General features: G+C 46.7%; 1 protein-coding gene across 2 annotated transcripts in view; it reads right to left on the bottom strand.

Annotated features, from left to right (window-relative positions):
- Positions 1–14,469, bottom strand: part of MARF1 (meiosis regulator and mRNA stability factor 1) — a 109,958-nt gene that overhangs the window by 24,508 nt on the left and 70,981 nt on the right. For both annotated transcript variants that reach the window (XM_068117391.2, XM_068117390.2), the window contains exons 17-19: positions 13,448–13,590; positions 13,163–13,296; positions 10,989–11,191 (exon numbers count right to left, since the gene is read on the bottom strand). In XM_068117391.2, coding sequence (XP_067973492.2) covers positions 10,989–11,191; positions 13,163–13,296; positions 13,448–13,590 — 480 coding nt within the window. The remainder of the gene's footprint in view (positions 1–10,988; positions 11,192–13,162; positions 13,297–13,447; positions 13,591–14,469) is intronic.

Here is a 14,469-nt window from a genome sequence, read left to right as displayed (position 1 = left end):
TGCCGGTGGGAGAGATAAACGGGGTAGAATCGACCCAGGACCTCGGGGAAATGTATATGGAGGATGTGGTTGAGGGGGTATCAGGCGCACAAAATGGCGTCCTCGCGCACGTGGGTGTAGCGGCACCAAATTTTGCCGCGCCCGCGACCGTAGCAGCGCCACCGGTGGATTTGAACCTTTTTATAATACAAATGAAGGCCCTTATGGACAAGAATAGTGAGCAAATAAGGGACGAAGCGAGGGCTCAGAGAGAGCGGTTGGGAAACCAAATTGTGGGATTGAGGGCTGATAGTGAGCGAATGAGGGACGAAGCGAGGGCTGATAGTGAGCGATTGGGGAGCGAAATGGGGAACCGGATGGATGCTCAGGGTGAGCAATTGGGGGTAATGAGGGACGAAGCGAGGGGTACCGGTGAGGGATTAGACAAGAAATTTGAGGGATTAGACAAGAAGTTTGAGGGGTTAGACAATAGGATAGAAGGGATGAAACATGGGTTAACGGGGGTGGAAAATAGAATGGCTGCCCAGGAGAATCAGATAGAGGGGGTGAAAAATGGGTTAATGGGGTTAGAAAATAGGATGGAAGACAAATTGCGGGAAATAGGGGAGCAATCCGCCCGGGAAATCGAACAGATGGGGAACCAGATAGAGGAGGTGAAAATCGGGTTAGAAAGTAAATTGGATGCTCAGAGGGATGAATTGGGACAGATGAAGGTGGCATCTACAAAAGAGATGGAGGAGATGAAAGAGGAGATACGACGAGGTGTAAGTGGAGGAGGTCTCGGGGGTACGCGAGGAGGTAAAGCGAGGTGAAAAGCGTATGGAGAAAGAGGTGAGGAATAATACGGCTAGGTTACAAGGGGGCATAGAGGACCTGACGGAGGAGGTGGAACAGCTGACGGAGGGACAAAAAGAACTAACGGAGCAGGTTCAAAGGAACACTGCGGTACTATGAGGGTTGAAAGCGACACAAAAAGAAATTAAAAATGACTTAATAGCGACACAGAGGCAATGTCAGATGATACGTGAGGGACTGACAATGAGGTTGGACGAGGTGACAGAGATAATGGAGACGAAGGACCGGCAGGTGAGGACGCACATAGAGATGGTCAAGGTAGCCTTAGAGGACGAACTTGAGGAGACGCACCGGGAAATAAAAGAGGTGAAGCAAAAATTAGAGGAAGTGGAAGAAGAGGTGAGTGAAATTAAAAAGAGACGGACAGAAACTAAAAGAGAAATACAGGAGGAGGTGATGGAATATGTACAAGGTCGGTGCTCAAATCGTGATTATGTGCTCACTAACCAAATAAAGAGTTTGCAGGTGGCGAAGGAGGGGCGGAGACGAGGTGCCAAGGTGAGTGGCGATATACGTGGAAATGTATATGATGTGAGGAAAGCTTCGGTCGGCTTGGGGGTTGATTTGGATCCGGGTGTTCGTGAGAGACCAATGGTGAGGTGTGCGACAGGTACGGTGTGCGAAGGAGGAGGTGTGCGAGAATGTCCGACTCTGGGGTGTGTGAGGAAAAAGTGCGCGCCGAGGAGTGAGGGTGCTGTCGAGAGCGAGTCGGTCGTAGCGCGTGTGCGAGGGAGAACATGGAAGCGCATAGTGAGGAGTGTTACAGAGGATGTAACGGAGGAGTGTACACCTGTGGTGAGTGTTACGGAGGAAGTAACGGGAGAGTGTGCGCAAGAGTGTGCGCGAGAAAGGTGTGTAACGGACAGGTGCATGAGGAAAGAGTGCGCTGTCGAGAGTAAGGGCGAGTGCGCTGTCAAGAGTGGTGGTGAAAGTAGTGAGAGTGACACGGAGCGTGAGTTGGTTGTGACAGGTGAGAGAGGATGTACACCTGGAATGGAAGGATGCACACCTGGAATGGTAGAGCGTGTGTGGGAATGCACACTGGAATTGGTCGTGAGGCACGTGGTTGGGTGTGCGAGTGAGAGCACACCTGTGGTTGTCACAGAGGAGGTGACCGAGGAGGGGGCGCGAAGAGGTGTGTTGGTGAGGTGTGCGAACAACGAGTGTGTGCAAAGGTGTGAGGTGGTCAGGTGTGTGACCAAGTCTGTGAGCGGAAAGAGTGTACCTGGGTGTGTAAGAGAAGGTGCAATGACGAGGAGCATGGGAACAGCTGGATGTATGAGCAAGGAACGGGCTGCGGGGTGTAAGCATGCAGGTGAGGCATCGACGGTAACCGGGTTAGCGGTTAGAGCGACATTTAGCCGAAACGGGCCCTCGGTGCGCGCCGGGCAGCTTCGCGTGCCGCGAGGACCAGCGGGGATCCGAACCACGGCGGGTTCGAAAGGACCGCCGTACGTGATCCACGCTGGGCCACGCTTGGAACGGCCGCGTCCGTGCTCCGCTAGGCGGAACGGGCAGCCCGATAGGAAGGGTCGTCATGGCGACCCCTTTTTGCTGAGGCGTTCCGGCAGGTCGAGATCGGGCCATGGGATGGCTCTGTGCCGAGATGGTGCGTGGGATCTCGGCCCGGGTAAGCGTCCTTCCCTGCACCGAATGCGGGACGCATCCAGCCGCTGGCACAAAACAACCCGCATTCATTGCTCGGCTTTACAAAGCCGGGCTGTAGAAGTGAATTGGCGCACCGAGAGGCATTAGTAAGTAGACGGGTGATGAGGTTAGTGTTTTGGACCCGAAATTAGAAAAACAAAATTTGATGATTGGCAAAGGATTGGCAGAGTGATGATTGGCAGAGGATTGGTAGAGTGATTGGCAAATTTTTGATTGGCTGAAATTTGGTGAGCAAAATTGGTAGTGGAACGTCCCCGATGTGGTGGGATGGCAACTCTGTCATCCCTCACAGCGGGGGGCAAAGGAGCACTAGTCTTATGGGGTTGATGGCAGTGAAAACTAGCCCAGGTGGGTTAGGATATATCGTGTGTAGGGATCTAGAGAGATTGACATTAGGTAACGGTAAGGTTAGTTAGTGACAATGACACCTGTAGTGGGGACGCAGGTAGAGTAGAGTGGATGATAATGACGTGGGAGCGCAATAGTTTAAAGGGGCGACTGGGAAGCGCAAGTTTCAGAGGGGAGTAGTTAGATGAGATGATGCCGTGTGTATAGTGAACAGGTGTGATTGCACAGGTGTGCAACTGAACAGGTGTGTGGAGCAGTGTATGAGTGAGTGAAGGTGATGGGTGTTGTGCTGACTAAATGGTCCAGGAAGGAAGGAGGGTGCAGGTGGCACCAGGTGTGAGTGCACAGGTGTGCACCAACAGGTGTGTGGAATACATGGAGTGTGGAATATATGGGGTATTGGAATGGATGGTCGTGGAGTGAGTATGGTGGAAATTGTGGAGTGGAGTGGATGGTGCGAAGGTGTGAATGGGGGAAGAGTGGACCCCCATCACGAATACCCGGGGCGGGTAGTGTAAGTGTTAGGTAGAGGATATAGGTAAATTGTGGTTGGATATTGGCATCTGTGGTGCGGGTGGAAGAATGGTGATTGGATGGGTGCATTAGTGTTGTGGAAATGGCTGGGCGTGTAGCCTGTTAGTGTGTGTAGTTGGTTTGGGCACTCCACCACTGTGAGGATGTCGGCCAGGTGAGGCCGCAGGTGGGCTCTGGGAGCCGGTAGTTGTGGATGGGGCCCGAGGATCCGGAGGACGGACCCGGGTAGCCCAGTGCCAGAGGGCACCAAGGGGTGACAGAGCCAGGAGGGGCCTTCCCCAGTTAGTTAGGTTAGGGTGAGGAGCTAGGTAAGCTCGGGTGGCAACTGCAGTGGTGGAGGTGTGCAGGTGGGTAGGCCTGCTGGGAGAGCTACACGTCACAGCCCAGAAATTGTGCAAGGGCACCGGGAGATGAATCGGGGGAGTGAGACCCCAAATTGAGAAGCACCACAGTTTGGTCAATGGGAATTGGTTTTTAGAACCCATAGTGTAAGTTGGCCAATGGATTGGCAGGGAAAGACCCCGGGTAGTGTAAAGTGTGTTAAAGTCATTTAGAGGATAGTTAGGATGAAGAATCTCCTTGCACCATCTGCATCCACTCACCTGAGATGACGTACCTCCACACCATGCCAGGTTGTTTTATTATTTTTGATGCAAATGTTTGGATTGTGAGACGCATCATGACGTGGGTGTGACATTGTGCTTGATGTTCCATCTCTTCCTCCTTATGAGGATTGATGATGAATTGGTGATGGCAAATTTTGGATAGAGGGATTGTGGAGACGAATTTGGTTTCGAAGAAATATGGGGAAGACGTGACAGTAGCGACGAATTTGTAAATGTGTAGATTTTGTACATATGGGGTAAGGACAAGGGTAGTGTAGGTGACAGGGGGGTGACGTACGGTAGGGACGAGCTTTCTCACTTCGCCCTTCGTACGCATTTCGCCTTGCATTGCCTTATTGATGTGTACCCTTGTGACCTTACCCCTCGCTCATCTGTCTTCCCCCTTTTGTCTCCCACATGACCTGTGCGCCATTGGGCGCCGAGGGCAGCGTGCGTGAGTCCTCCATTGTGCGCCCGGAACTCCCAGAACCAGCTGTCTGCATCGATGCACCACATTATGGACCACATGCCTGTGGCCGAGCACCACTTATGGACCCCATGGGTTGGGGCATGGCCCCTCTGCTGGAACCGGCCATGAGGGCCCGAAATCTTGCTGGCGGACCTTGGCCACAGGGCACCGATGCCCCACAGGTGAACCACACGTAGTCGGCCCTGTGGGCCATAAATAAAGAAAGTAACATGGACACGTTGGGTGCATTTTATTGTAATACAAATAGGCCGCCAGCAAAGAAAATGACAACATCTGGAAGAGAGCAAATAGCCAGCAGAGGGAGCCGAAGAGCAAGAGACCACCTGCAGGGTTAGGGGTTGTCGATTTATTTTATTCAGTGAACTGTGGTGACTGCACCGATTGGTGCTTGAGGGTATGTTGGTGCGTTTAGGGTGCTTTCATGGTGCGTCGATGCAGAGCAGACTGTCCCCCCCCCCCCCCCCCCCCAGAAAGAACGATCACAGGTCCTGGGTTAGTTTTGTAAATAAAAGTAGCGTCAATTGTAAATAATGCTCCCCACCGTCAGTGTGTAGTTTGAAGACCATTCTGCAATTCGGTTAGCTGTGGGCGTGTCTGTTAGGCAGGGTGCAATGGAGCAGCGGGACACATTTATTTATGTTTTAAAACTGTCGCACTCAGGGTCAGGTTAAAAGTAGAGGGAACTACACCTACGTGTCACACTAAATAAAAGTTGTAGGCCCGGGAGGGGGCCTAAGAGGAGGAGGGTGCAGTGTTGCGGATATGAGGATTGCATTTTTTTGATTGTGTTGTATTATATTGGAAATGGTGATGAACATTGTTGAATATGGCCCCTCCTGCCTCCAGAGTTGTGTAAAGGTAAAAAGGGCGTCCCGGTAATTATTCCATGAAACACCACATTGAAGGACACGATAAAACCCTTGTTCAGTAGCTTATATCTTATTATGTGTTTTAGGGTAAGGCCTTGTCTTCCATTAAAATAATACTCCATTGCACCGAATCAATTAAGAATAGCTCCCCTTCAATACTTCCATTTCCCAGCCAAACTCTCCATCTGCGGGTAAAGCAGTTCACAAGCGTGGGGTGCACGCCCTCTCATTTCACTGCTATAGTGAATATGTGCTCCGTGCTCTGTTTGAACAGGAGGGGCGGGGTCGCCCGGGAGAGGCAAGCCCAGGGCGCGCCACGAAGGGCGGGGCTGTTCGGCCCCATGCCCAAATAAGGAGACAAGCCCGTGGGATTACCATACAAGGTCACGAAACAGAGGACGGGGGGGGGGGGGCGGTACCGAAACCGAGGGGGGCGTGTCAGACCCGCGCTGAAGGTTTGGAGAGAAGGGTGCGACGATCGCTGGGACAAGCTACACCAGAGATACGGCGGAGGAGTCCAGGTGCGTAAGAGGGTTGGCAGTCCACCGGGAGAGAGTTCAGAGTTGCACCGGAGTTGCGTGAGAGATACGAAAAGCCTTTGACAAAGAGCCGCTTCAACCAGCCCCGTTTCAACCAGCCGCGTGAAGCCCTGACGGGGCAGCGAGTGACCCTGCCGGCGTGCGCTGTAAAGCCGAATACAAGGAGCTGCCGGCGTGCGCTGTAAAGCCGAATACAAGGAGCTGCCGGCCTGCGCTGTGAAGCCGAATACAAGGAGCTGCCGGCTCCTCGCTTCCCGCCCGGAGTGGACCTGCTCGCTGTGCCCTGTGATCCCACCTGCTCATCCCTCCAAACGATTCCTACCCTTCCATCCATTTGCGTACGTGAGTTTGTTCTGTTCGTGCTGTCCTGGGTAGTAAACGAAGTCAGTATAAGCTAGTAATTTGCACTGTGTTACCTGCTTTTTAATGTCCGCTGTAAATACCCGTGACTGCTCTTTTTGCTTATGTGTGTGTAAATAATAATAAACCCCGTTACTCTTCTGTACGTCGTCTTCTTCTTCCTCTTTGCATTCGTCGTCTTAGTCTTTTCCCCATTGAATATCTGTGGCGCGATACGGCCAACGTTTGGGTGAATCGGGTTTAGTCGGGGAACAACTGTTCGGATCGCGGAGCCTCCGCTCGGCAAACATACCATCCTTAACCGCGTACCGTAACAATATATATATATATATATATATATATATATGTAGATATATATATATATATATATATATATATATATATATATATATAAATACATATATATATATAAATACATATATATATATAAATACATATATATATATATATACATATATATATATATATAAATACATATATATATATATATATATATATATATATATATATACAGTGGTACCTCGGCTTACGAGTTTAATCCGTTCCGTGACGGAGCTCGTAAGCCAAATCGCTCGTAAGTCAAAGCAAATTTTCCCATTCAAATGCATTGAAATGCTATTAATCCGTTCCAGCCTCAAAAAAAAAACACCAATTTTTTTTGTTAGGTGCTTTTAAATAACAAAAATGTACTTTATAAATAACAAATAATGTATAAACAAGCACGACCTCGTATATACTGTACATAATACAAGAGAATGTAAAGAAATAAACTGGTTTTATTAAGCAGAGGAGAAGAGCATGCCAGGTGAGGTGTGCGTGTTGTCGACTTGGCGAGGCAGTACGATCGTACTCCTTCTACGATATGTACGATTTTGAAGCAGAAGGAGTCCATAAAGGCTATAACGCCAGCCAAGGGCGTTACGATTATTTCAAAGCTCCGGACCTCTATCCATGAAGATATGGAGAAGTTGTTGTTTGTGTGGTTGAAGGAGAAGCAGCTCGCAGGAGATACCGTGACCGAGAGCATCATGTGTTTGAAAAGATTGAAACTCGGATATCGAGCACGGACCACGAGGTGTTTTTTCTTTTTTCTTAATCTCGGTTTCAGTGAACTTTTGCTCTGTGCTCACGTGTACTGTACCTGTACCTGTAATGGTACGTCAGAGGATGGCACCTGTTGTCATCATATTAAGTGCAAGATGTTCTGCATCGTAAGTTGGTACACCGTGGTCTTTCGGTGGTGTTTAAGCCGGCCGTCTTGGCTTCTGTCACCATTGGCATTGAGTCTTTCGATGTAGGTAGGTCGTTGTGTGCCGGTGCCTTGGCCGAATTCCTTCATTGCTGCATTGTTAGCTCACCTGGTTTTTTATACCACATCTTTGGTTATCGGACCAGCGAATGACGTCATCTCCTCCAAAGTATGGCTTATTCTCACTTGTCTTGGACGATCTTCTACTTCTAGCCTTCCACCGTGCATTTGGTGTCCACTGTACTTACTGTACAGTGCCTGGTAAAATTGATGTAATGGGTTTTTGACCGTCAACGCCATGAACCGTCATGAACCGTCATGAACCGTCAACCGCCATGAACCGCCATGAACCGTCAACGCCATGAACCGCTAACACTCAAAAGCCCATTTATCACGCCTTATAAAGCAAAACGCAAACCGAAAGCCATGCCTCTCAAGCGAGGCGTGCTTCCATGGTCACGTGATCCGCACGCGCGACACGCTTTGGCGGTCACGTGACCAGCCACTCTGGAGGCGGGGATCCCCGCCGATGACGTCACCGGCTGGAGCAAGGAGATTCCTCGCTCATGTATTTCGACGATTGCGTGTTTTATATCCAAGCAGAGATGCTTTCTCGGCAAGATAACCGCGTGACCGGAACCGGAAGCCACAACCGGAAAATTCAAAAAAATAAATTTTTTGAGCTCGTACATCGGATCTCGGCTCGTATCCCAAAGCAACAAACCGCCCGAGCGACGGCTCGTATCCCGAAAAACTCGTACGTTGGGGCACTCGTAAGCCGAGGTACCACTGTATATATATATATATATATATATATATATATATATATATATATATATATATATATATATATATATACAGTGGAACCTTGACTTACGAGTTTAATTCATTCTGTGACCGAGCTCGTAACTCAAATTGCTCGTTTCTCAAATCAAATTTCCCCATTAAAATGCATTGAAATGCTATTAATCCGTTCCAGCCCGCCAAAAACCACACCAATTTTTTTTTAAATATACAGTATATATAAAAATATCTCGCGCTTTATATTTCACCTGTATGCAGCATACAAGTTGGCAGGATGGCCTGGACTGGAGGTACGCACACTTGACTCTAAAGTCTAAACTGTCCAGCCTGGGTTTGAATCCCGACCCAGCTATAACCTGTCATGGGTGAATCACAGGCAGGGCGATTCATCAATGTGTGTACCGCTAAACTGGGCGCCCCGTTTGCGTCCCATTAGTTGTTGGATGTTAAGGATCTCACCGTGTTTTCCACAAAGAGAAGGCGAGCTATCGCCGGCACTCTGAACAAGTTGTGGCCTGGCATGCTCTTCTCCTCTGCCGTTATATACGTCCTCCTCGGCATCTTTTTCCAGAAGAGCCCTGTCTCGTCACAGTTGAAGATTTGCTGGGGGATGTATCGTTCGGCTTCTATCAGTTCGGCAAAAGTTATAATAAAATCTTCAGCTGCCTTCACATCCGCCTCACCAAGTCGACAACACGCACACCTCGCTCATGTTTTTCGACGATTGCGTGTTTTATATCCAAGCACATCATCCTCTTCTTCTTCTCAGTTATAATAAAATCTTCAGCTGCCTTCACATCCGCCTCACCAAGTCGACAACACGCACACCTCGCTCATGTTTTTCGACGATTGCGTGTTTTATATCCAAGCACATCATCCTCTTCTTCTTCTCAGTACCGTGTTTTCCACAAAGAGAAGGCGAGCTATCGCCGGCACTCTGAACAAGTTGTGGCCTGGCATGCTCTTCTCCTCTGCCGTTATATAGGTCCTCCTCGGCATCTTTTTCCAGAAGAGCCCTGTCTCGTCACAGTTGAAGATTTGCTGGGGGATGTATCGTTCGGCTTCTATCAGTTCGGCAAAAGTTATAATAAAATCTTCAGCTGCCTTCACATCCGCCTCACCAAGTCGACAACACGCACACCTCGCTCATGTTGTTCGACGATTGCGTGTTTTATAGCCAAGCTCATCATCCTCTTCTTCTTCTCAGCACTGCACTTGGCACTCACTTTCTTAGGCCCCATGGTTAAAACTAAGAAATTTTCCAAAATAACCAAAATGCGAAAACAAAAATGCAGCGATATACGTCAGAGATACTGTACTTGCACGGCAAGATAACCACGTGACCGGAACCCACCTGGTGGCGTAAACTCAAAATAACCAAAATGCGAAAACAAAAATGCAGCGATATACGTCAGAGATACTGTACTTGCACGGCAAGATAACCACGTGACCAGAACCCACCTGGTGGCGTAAACTCAAAATAACCAACATGCGAAAACAAAAATGCAGCGATATACGTCAGAGATACTGTACTTGCACGGCAAGATAACCACGTGACCAGAACCCACCTGGTGGCGTAAACTCAAAATAACCAACATGCGAAAACAAAAATGCAGCGATATACGTCAGATACTGTACTTGCACGGCAAGATAACCACGTGACCAGAACCCACCTGGTGGCGTAAACTCAAAATAACCAACATGCGAAAACAAAAATGCAGCGATATACGTCAGAGATACTGTACTTGCACGGCAAGATAACCACGTGACCAGAACCCACCTGGTGGCGTAAACTCAAAATAACCAACATGCGAAAACAAAAATGCAGCGATATACGTTAGAGATACTGTACTTGCACGGCAAGATAACCACGTGACCAGAACCCACCTGGTGGCGTAAACTCAAAATAACCAACATGCGAAAACAAAAATGCAGCGATATACGTCAGAGATACTGTACTTGCACAGCAAGATAACCACGTGACCAGAACCCACCTGGTGGCGTAAACTCAAAATAACCAACATGCGAAAACAAAAATGCAGCGATATACGTCAGAGATACTGTACTTGCACGGCAAGATAACCACGTGACCAGAACCCACCTGGTGGCGTAAACTCAAAATAACCAACATGCGAAAACAAAAATGCAGCGATATACGGCAGATACTGTACTTGCACGGCAAGATAACCACGTGACCGGGTGGCGAAAGCTCGTAACTCAGATCTCGGCTCGCATCTCAAAGCAATAAACCGCCCGAGCGACGGCTCGTATCTCGAAAAACTCGTAAGTTGGGGCACTCGTAAGTCAAGGTTCCACTGTATATATATATATATATATATATATATATATATATATATATATATATATATATATTGTTTGAGACATATACGTACATATACATAATGGACATATACATACATATACATATATATATGGAGACAGCGTTGGATATATATTAGACAAGCATTAAGAACTGTACCAGTTTCAGCAGAAACTCGCTGCATGATATTAAGCAAACCTGCACCAATAATTTGACCTAAAAAAATCAGAAAGACAATGAAGGCAACACTATTCAAATGAGAATTGTAGAAACGTCAACATATTGAAAGTCATGAAGAAGCATTTTCACAAAGGCAGTTAAACAGTGTACAACTACATGCCTCTCACCTGCACGACATCTGGAACGGCTTCAAACAGCTCTTGGAGCTTGAGGAAACCATAGTGGGCAAGCCTGCATTGCCAGCCAAAGTGGTGGTGATAATGTGGAATGAACTTGCAGAAGAGCATGCGGAAGTGTGGCTGTGTGCGCAGCAGTTGAACAGCCTCTTTTGCAAACTGTCTTGTGTGTAAACACTCCTCTGCGGATTGCTCTGACAGAAGCACGGGCATCAAAACAACTCTGATTACCGTCAACGTGGCATCTTCAAGGAATGGCGCAGGAGGATGGGAATTTGACTCGAGAGAAATTTCAAGGTAAAAAGAGAAAAAAAAAAAAAAAATGAAAACGAGTGGAGGTTTGGGAATTGGCACGAGTTTGGTACATCTTCAGCGTGTCCACCTGTCATGGTTCAAATTTACTTTGTTCTCGCCGTCTGATGAGGCCTAGTGGTGAAATCTGTGGTGGTTAAACATAGCAGTGACTGCGGAAATTCTACACGTGCTAATCTCAAATAATAAAAGTAAACTGAATAAACAACAATAAATAAACAACAACGATTTCTTCCAATGATAACGGGGAAGAAAACTATTGTAAAGAATATGCAGCGTTGCATTCTTCAGTTTGTTGAAATAATTTTGTGTTAATACAAGTACATTGAGGCTGAAAAGCCACTAGTTGGGGGTGCATATGCTTTCCAAAGTACCATCTACATATTAAATATGCATAAATAAGGAGGGTGCGATCGAGGAAAAGGAAAAAGGTCATGAAGACATGAGAGTAATGGGAAAGGAAGTAAGAGTCGTGGTGTGTGGGTCAAATTAAAGGAACTAGCACATTAACTGGAGGGTGATTGTGACACCCCCATTCCCACCATGTAGCTCACCTCTCCCCCACCTCCCCAACCCCAGGTCCACACCCTTTCCCTACCAACCTTAAAGCATCAATCCCCTCCCCGCACTCAAGCCTTTAACCCCACTCCCTCTGCCCCCTGAAAGTCCTCTAGCTCCTCCCTCCCAGTCAAAGTTTTCCCATCTTTACTCTCACCCTCCTCCTACTCATAAAAGCAAATGGGCATTTCCGCAAATAAACAGCAGAATATGTAACACTTCCTGCTCCCCTATCGCTTCTTGCTCCCCTCTCGTGCTAACACCGACTTCAAAGAAACCTGTCACAATTTTAAGAGAAAATAGCCGGGAATAAAAGCAAACCTGTGTAACCTCCGCAGTAAAAGCGCTGCTTGAGAGAAAGAGTAATTTGAAATTATAAAACAGTAAATTCCAAAGTGTTCTAAAGGGTAATTCTAAAGGGTAATTTTAAATGGTAATTCTAAAGGGTATCTAAAAGGTAATTCTAAAGGGTAATTTTAAATGGCAATTCTAAAGGGTTCCTAAATTGGCGGCCGTAGTTTAGAAATTGTGGGTGGAGGCAGGTGAACTATCCAACCAATAGGTGGAACTCACACGGATGCTCACACGGCTCATTTTATAGTATAGAAGAGGAGGAGGGAGGAGGGGCTGTTACAAAACCACTACCATTAATGCATACAGAATATGTAAATGGACCTCAAAGAAAAATCTCAGGATTTCAAAATATTTAACGCAATGCCATGTTCGATGAAATGCCCCAAGGCCGGTACCAACTCAAACAACTGCAAGTAAGAAAGTTATTGATGGGTTCTGACCTGGAAAGTCCACCTTTTTGTACATAGTCGAGGGTCGTGGAAGAACTAGCACACTGAACGGATCAGGACATAACAGACAAAAACAGGAAGCAAAGCATGCATGTATGCATGGAGAGCTGAAGGAAACGCCAAGGAAGAAAAACTGCAAAATTTGGAGGTATTTGGGTGGAGTTAACTAGGGTAGAAAAGATCATGATCATGGCTTTGGATCGGGGATAATCTGAGATGGCAGTGAACAGCTGTCTTGAAATCCTGGAGGGAAGAATGAGATTGAAGAGGATGTGGAAGTGGATTCCACAAGTGGAAAAAAAGAGGGACAAATGAGTGGGGCTGAGCAGTGATCCTGGATTTGGATAGTTTTACTTTCAGCAAAAGTCATGACCTGCAATGCGAGCATTTTATTTGAGCGTGTTCACTTGCTCAAAGAAAAAGCTACAGTATTGTAAACTTGCCATTGTTATCTCAACATGAGAACTTTTGCTTACAAGGGAGCAAACTCACCTTTCCTGGGAAGGGACAAGTACGTCTCTCCATCTTGAGAGCAAACACAGACCATAGATTCTGCGACATCACTCAGCAAGTCCATCACCTCACTCAATCCATATTCGGTGACATCCCAAGAGCGAGAAAAACACCTGAAAGCAAATGACAATCGGACTGTAGGGTTAGTTCAGAGGTAATACATTCACCATATAGTTGTCTCATTCGAGTTTCATTCCCAGCAGAACAGGATGAGACAAAAAGGGCAACAGACTTTAAACCTGCAAGCTCAAACAAAGAACTCACCAATGGTATGCCTGTGGAAGGTCAGAAATGCGGATATGCTTGCTCGCCTGTGCCTTCAGTAGTTTGAGCAGATGCGCGGTGAAACGTTTGATCTGAGCCCGGTGCGTTAAGGTCAGTACACGGTGTGACCCAAATCCGAGAATCTATCAAGTGGGGATAATAAAGGAATTAAATATATGTATATATTTAAAAGGGAAATTTGACATCTCCACATCTCCATTTATATACATATATATATATACATACATTATATATATATATATATAAGTAGTGTAATAATGTTGTTCCTGGGACACCCCAAATCTCCATTCACTTACATGTTAATTTTCCTCTCACCCTCATTTCCCTAAACACCTCTATTTCTGCCACCCTGATCTTTACGAACCTTTTGGCCTTTTGACATAATAGCTATATCAAAGGATAACCAACTCTTATCCTTAATGTTGTTCATTAGACCACTCAAACAATGATCCTACGAATATTTGCTCCCTCTCACCATCAATTTTCTTCATTTCCCCTTAACACCCCCTTGGCCTTGTGGACTTTTCAACCTTTTACTCTTAATATCAATGATCATTGTTGTTTAGTAGACCACTCAAACAATGACCCTACAAATATTTGTTTATGCGAAGGAAATAATTTAATTCTCTTACCACTTCCATCACCATCTAATACATAAACAAAAATATGTTTGAGTTTGGTTCTTTATCAAGATATTTTAACTGAGCAAAGATAAAATGATAAACCTCCTTCAATGTTCTTGTTTGAGCACCTCCAGTGCCACACACTTTTTGGTAGGCTCTGCCCACTTTTTGTTATGCTCCGCTCACTTTTTGGTAAGCCCCGCACACTTTTGTTAGGCCACGCCCACTTTGTACTAAGCCCCACCCAGTTTTTGTTCAGCCCCGCCCACTTTTAGCTAAGCCCCACCCACTTTAAACTCTGCCATTGTATCATTTTCAGTTAAGACATTACATCATTTTCAGGGAATTTCCATCACATCATTTCCAGTTAAGACACGC

The sequence above is a fragment of the Myxine glutinosa genome, chromosome 5 (assembly GCF_964187855.1).
Source record: "Myxine glutinosa chromosome 5, kmMyxGlut1.1, whole genome shotgun sequence".
Classification (NCBI taxonomy): Eukaryota; Metazoa; Chordata; class Myxini; order Myxiniformes; family Myxinidae; genus Myxine; species Myxine glutinosa.
This window is presented reverse-complemented; position numbering and strand designations above follow the sequence as displayed.